The 6,000-nt window shown below is 36.0% G+C and overlaps 1 protein-coding gene across 1 annotated transcript in view; it reads right to left on the bottom strand.

Annotated features, from left to right (window-relative positions):
* KITLG (KIT ligand) overlaps positions 1 to 6,000 on the bottom strand; it is a 585,654-nt gene that overhangs the window by 146,919 nt on the left and 432,735 nt on the right. Inside the window, exon 5 of the mRNA XM_044087862.1 lies at positions 1,505 to 1,664. Within this exon, the coding sequence (XP_043943797.1) occupies positions 1,505 to 1,664 (160 nt within the window). The remainder of the gene's footprint in view (positions 1 to 1,504; positions 1,665 to 6,000) is intronic.

Here is a 6,000-nt window from a genome sequence, read left to right as displayed (position 1 = left end):
GGAAGAAGTTTATCTTAATAAATGATCAACAATTCAATGAATTCCTATTCTTGACTGTGAATTAATGATGAAGGAAATCATGCATAAATAAATCACTTGGCAGGGTAAATATATCCCTCCTATACAATCATACCCATTTGTAAACCAGGTAGGTCCACTACCTGGCCACACTCATTCCCTTTTCAGAGGCAACTCAGGAGCAATGCCAAGTTAAGTGACTTGCTCAGTGTCACATGGTAGGCAAATGAGGGCTAAGGGAATCAAACCCTGTATGACACAGGAATTACAGTTCACACCCATAACCTTCTGCTCCAGCTGCCACATAATTAGCAGTCACATTCTGAGGTATATCTCCTTTAGTAACTAGTTTTGTTTTACTTCTGCTATGATAGCTAAAGTGCACTGTCCTTGTATTAGACTGCAAAGGCTATTATTATGTTACACACGGAAGCAAAAGGTTTCTTCTTTAGCATGAGGGACACTGACTGTGTTGTTTTGTTAAACTAACATTTTAACCATACTCAGAAGTGGTTGAAGCATCCATGCTATCTTCTCAATTTTCACTTTGAGAATTATTGCCTAAATTGAGAAAAATGTAACCACGTCCTGCAAAATCAACATTTAAGCTGTGCTACTTTTTTTGACAGTAATGTTTTAATTTATTTATACCTCTATGTGATAACTAAGCAAAAGACACAACCAAACAACAAAGAAACTGAAGAAAGCTAAGATACAAAATGTACAATTTGCAGGTAAAATTTTAGATGCAAATTTAAGTACTTTAAACTGAAATCTAAAATATGACTGAAAATGCACTTTTGTTAACATGCTACAAAGGTTGTCAGAAAAAGACAGAAACCCCATAAAAGAGTCTGTTTGCTGATCTTTTACAAAGTACATCAAATATGCTGTCATTAAAAGGTTCTGTTCTTGATTTCAGAACTACTATAAAGTTACTCCTAGATACTGACTGGGCTAAACAAAGACTGCACAAGAGAGAGAGAGAGAGAGAGAGAGAGACCCAAGCAGAAAGCAAAGAGAGTCTGTGTCAGAAAGGTGGGAATAAAGCTGCATAAACCATGAAATCTGTACTACATTAACCAATTTACTGAACACTTGTAAGTTACTGCTACATAAGTTGAAATCTGAAAAAGTTTTAAGCTTTCTATAATTTTGTTATGCAAATCAAAGTTAACAAACACTTTTCATAACACTACATCTAACATAGCAAATCAATAGCAGGAATTTTTGGGATTGAAGGAACACCACAAAGAGTTTAGGTTATGGTCTTCCGAGAAATCTGATATTTTCATTTGTTTGACTCTTCTAGTTTCCACTAAACATATCACCTAACCAGATCACTGCTGTCAAGATACCCCTAGAAAAATGGTATTATTTATGTGTAGAAGATTTTACCATCTTTAGTTAAATGAAGCAAAATAAAGCTATATCAGAACATATTTCAAAGTACTGCTTTAACAGTCAAAGCAGACTTTCATCTTACCTATCTGTGCAGGGTTTGTTGTGGAAAGCTGGCAGGTATACGGGTGGCAGATCGTATTTGTCATGTTCTGTTTCTGAACCTCTTCAATTATTTCAGCAACATGAATAAAGAATCTTTGTGCAGTAATGTTTTCTTTATAAAAACACTGTTCTGATGGATACTACAAACAAAAATGTAAAATGTTACACATTTGATAATTGCATGAGTGATATAGACACTGTCTTTTTTTTATTTGTAAGATCACATACTGTCACTGTTAATTATGAATATAAAGTTAAAACTATTAGACTTTCAGTGTGGGCACCTACTACAAAGAGCATAAAGAGGCACACAAACATACAGCACAGCACAGAATCAAGTACAAGGAGAAGGGCTTAATATAGGAACAAACAGCATAACATTCCTGGATCAGTTTGTTAAATGCAGTTTCAATGAGGAAGAGAGCCTGAAAGTAGCTAAATCTGTAGGCATATAGTGGTGTCTAAAACTGAAGCTGTTTACCTCTTTAGACGACTAGCAGATATCACTTACACCCTGCTGCAAGATTTCAGGATTAAGTTCTCAAAATCGGTCCCATTTTTTGAATTTAATGCCTGCTTCCCTCAAATTCTGATTTTTTTTTTAATTTTACTTATTTTTTACAAGGTAAGCCTACTTGGTCAAAATGCAGTAACCAGACAGCACTGTCTGGTTAAATGGTTTCTTTACAGTGACACACTAGGCAAATGATAAGTAAGGGATTCAAACTCCCTGCAGACTACAGACTGAAACTCATTAGAACCCACAACCTTAATTTGTGTTAAATTGCAGGTGATACTAATAAAGTGGATCTGCATGTCTCTTAATTGTCTGTTGATCTGTCTCTTCAAGATGCAGATAATGACAGATACACTCAATCCAGAAAATGAATATGCAGGATGTGGTGAAGTTAGTAAATGGTTGCCAGGGTGGGGTTTTCAATAATCAGAGGTCTGCCATGACATTTCAAGTGATACTACTACAATGCTGTTTCTCTACAAGTTGCTGACATTAGCAGTCTGACAAAGGTTCCTCCAACAATTTAATGAGGTACAGAGATGTATTACTTGTGACATAAAAGGATAATTTTATGTGCCTTGGAGCAGTGCAGGTGTCTCATGTGGAGGATGGGAGGGGTTGAGGACCCATGAATCTGGGCTGTATGTACAGTTATGCAGTATAGCATGACTTTTGCATCAGCTCTTGACTCCAAATATTCAGGAAGGTTTTATTGATTGGGAGATGGCTTCACTAACTTGTCATCCTATTATTCACAGGGTTAAGAATGCATGATACACTGTTGTTAACTTCAACCTTGCTAAAAATGCATAGGTTGTCTCCCAAAAAGTTAATTGCATGTCCCCTTCTGAATCAGACTAGGTCCTAGGCATTGAATAGCTTGAGACTGGCATTTCAGATGTTCTTGTGAAAAGCTTTTGATAATGGAAGACTTGCATGCATAATCTATGGGTTCCAGCAGCATTGTCTCATTTCATGAAGGCCATGTAGACTATGCCTCCTGATAGCTTACAGAAACGGTATATTTGGAGAGAGAGAGAGAGAAAGAGAGATAGGAAGCTTATCTTGGTAGACTAATCTCCATTCCATTTTTTGTGGACAATTGTCAGTTTATCCAGAGTCCACACATTCCTTATTAAGAAGAACACTGGCATTACATTTTTTGTGACTGTAGAAGACATTATCTATCAATTTTTACTAGCAGAATTTTAGTCATCCCAGCCTAACACAAATACAAGGTGTCAGACAATGGGGGAAGCCTGCATATTAGAATAATTTCCTTTACAGGGCTGTTATACATTTTCTGTCCCTTTGCATGATTCCGTGGAGAAAAGGTATTAAACTGTACTGTGCAAGGGATACCAGAAATGTGTACTGCTTTGTTGAGGTAGTACCAGAACTTTGCTCTCTTCTGGCTAAGATTTGGTGATTATCAGGATATATTCTGCAAATGTGCTCCTACACTCAGGTTACACTCTACAAAAGTGTGACCATACACAGCTTTTCCTTTTAAGGGGGGGTGTTGCTGCTGGTGGCAGGCAGTTGGCGAGTGACCCTTAACCTTTGTCTGCTACTGAAGCCTTAGTTGGAAGAATGGATGGATATGATCTGTTAAACTAGGCAGTTCTTTGTATCCTATCCACAATTATGAGATGTTTGGTATACATATTGCACTAGGTTTACATATGAAAATGTACCAATGGTAATGATAAGTCAGTAGATAAATTCTTGTGAAGATTAAAAGCATGAGATTATCAATAAAGTTTTTAATAAAGGCAGGATAATTGCTGGTTTTGCTGTATCTGATTTGGCATCATGATGGCCTTTCCAAAAGACTTGTCTTTACATGGGTTAGTATTCTGCAGAATGTCTCATGCTGGATGATGGGTGTTGATTCTGTCTTTATGTCTAATTCTTACACTTCATTGAAAATCGTCCAAGAAAGAAACATGTACTACATATGTCAGTCAGTTCTGTGGCAGTGAATTGCGGTTTCACATAGGTTTAATAAAAAGAAGACTGATAATAATTAAATTTAGTTTACTTCCAACAGACCCACAACTTGCCTAGCTAAGTCAGGAGTATCTTGATAAAATATACCTTTGTCTGCTAAATGTCCATAATGCTGTCTGATGCTTACAAAAGCAATAGACTTTTGTTAGTATTCATTTTTTTGACCTTGTCTCCCTGTAACAACTAAGGTCCCATTCAGTGCCAACACATTTGTTTTTCTTCACCCCTGGCATCCAAGTAGCTTGGAAAGGGTGATAAAAGTTAATAAGGCAAGGAGATTTTTTGGAATGCCTGTAATAGTTCACTCTGTTTGCATAGTTTCTACTATGCTGGGTCTATGCTGGGTCTTTGAGAGAGTAGGCATCTGCACATCTACATTTAAGCCAGAATGCATGCACTCCTTGTCTGTCTTGTCCATCCTCATGTCCCTAATGTAAGAGTTATAAATCTGGGCCTTCTCTGAGTGGAGGTGCTGTGATTTAGTGTCTCAACATTCCTTTTCCTCAAGCTGGATTAGTTAATATAGTATTTTATGCCAGCCCCACCTGATCAACTCCACAACTCCTGTGCTGCTAACTGAACTTAGTTTGTCAGGAAGTGGTCATAACTAAAACATCTAGGTCACCATGTTAACAATAAAAGTAAAAGCCTCTAACAGAAACAATAAACTCAAGTATTATTAGAAGTTGAACTTCCAATCCATAAGCTAAGATGTGACAAATCTGATATTAGGAAACGAAAAAGGTGGAAACATGAAACATTCATGTGAGAAAAAAAGGAAGCAGCATATGTATTAACAAATTGTCATATCTAGTAGAATAAATATGAAACTGAATTGGAAAATACAGATTTAATATGCTACATTTATTGCAGGGCAACTTTCCCCTGAACACATAACCTTCTTTCCCCCAGATTGTATTCTCCTCCCTAAAATAACACTTCTTTTATCACATATCAAACATTTGACTTCTCAGTTTATGCCTCTCTATGCTGTTTTTAAGCTAGCCAGTTTTCTCAGAGCATTCTATACTGAAGAAAGGAATAGAATGATGCCAGCTTTAAGAATTTGTCTCTGTTGGTATTGCATCATTTTTCCTATCAGGTTTGAAGGATTCTTGACAAAAAAAAAACACATATCAAGGTAGCTGTAACTCTTTGTTATATTATGCCCACTGGTGCCATAAAACTGTTTAATTTAAAAAATGTACAGCTTTTTGCTATGAAATGTCCCATTCAAATTCACGATTCTCTTCCCTTCCCCAGGGGACCATATAACTACTGAGCCTTTTGGTGACTGAAGCCTGATAACTACTGACAGCAATGTGATGAAGTAGATGAGCTTTGTAAGGGAGTAAGTACAACAATTAGGCTGACGCAAGGAAAGAAGATGAAAGACATGACCTGAAACATTTCACTTTTTAAAAAGACTGTTATCCCAGTTATTTTATACATTTTTGTAAAACTTGTTTATATATTGTGTAACATATATGTAGGAAACAAATGAAACACCGCAAACCAATGTCTGACACAGTTAGTGAGGATTCTCAAAGTTAACAGCATTTCTCACTATTTATGTTCTGAAATCAGAGATTATGGTAAAATAATCAGTTGTATCCTTATAGTACATTATGGACAAACATTACTTTCTTAAAAACAAAAAAAGACAACATCGGGTGTCTGTCCCAAGTATTGTATTTATGATTAGAGAAAAATAAAGATGACTACATTTTCTGATTCTGGCAAGTATGTAACATTAAAAAGCTCATAAAATGATAAGAAATATATGTATTTTTCAGTTACTGCCCATAGAGGTCCTTTAAAACTGATGTCTTTTTCTTTTGACTTTTGCATGTTTTCTTATTTTCCTACATGATTTCACATATGTGTCACTATATAAGGTCTGGACTGGTAACATAGCTTTCTGTTTTTTTTTTTTTGCATTAATT

Source organism: Protopterus annectens, chromosome 11.part0 (genome assembly GCF_019279795.1).
Source record: "Protopterus annectens isolate FY-2018-M chromosome 11.part0, PAN1.0, whole genome shotgun sequence".
Lineage (NCBI taxonomy): Eukaryota > Metazoa > Chordata > Ceratodontiformes > Protopteridae > Protopterus > Protopterus annectens.
Note: the sequence above shows the minus strand (reverse complement) of the source record. Positions and strands in the feature narration are given on the sequence as shown.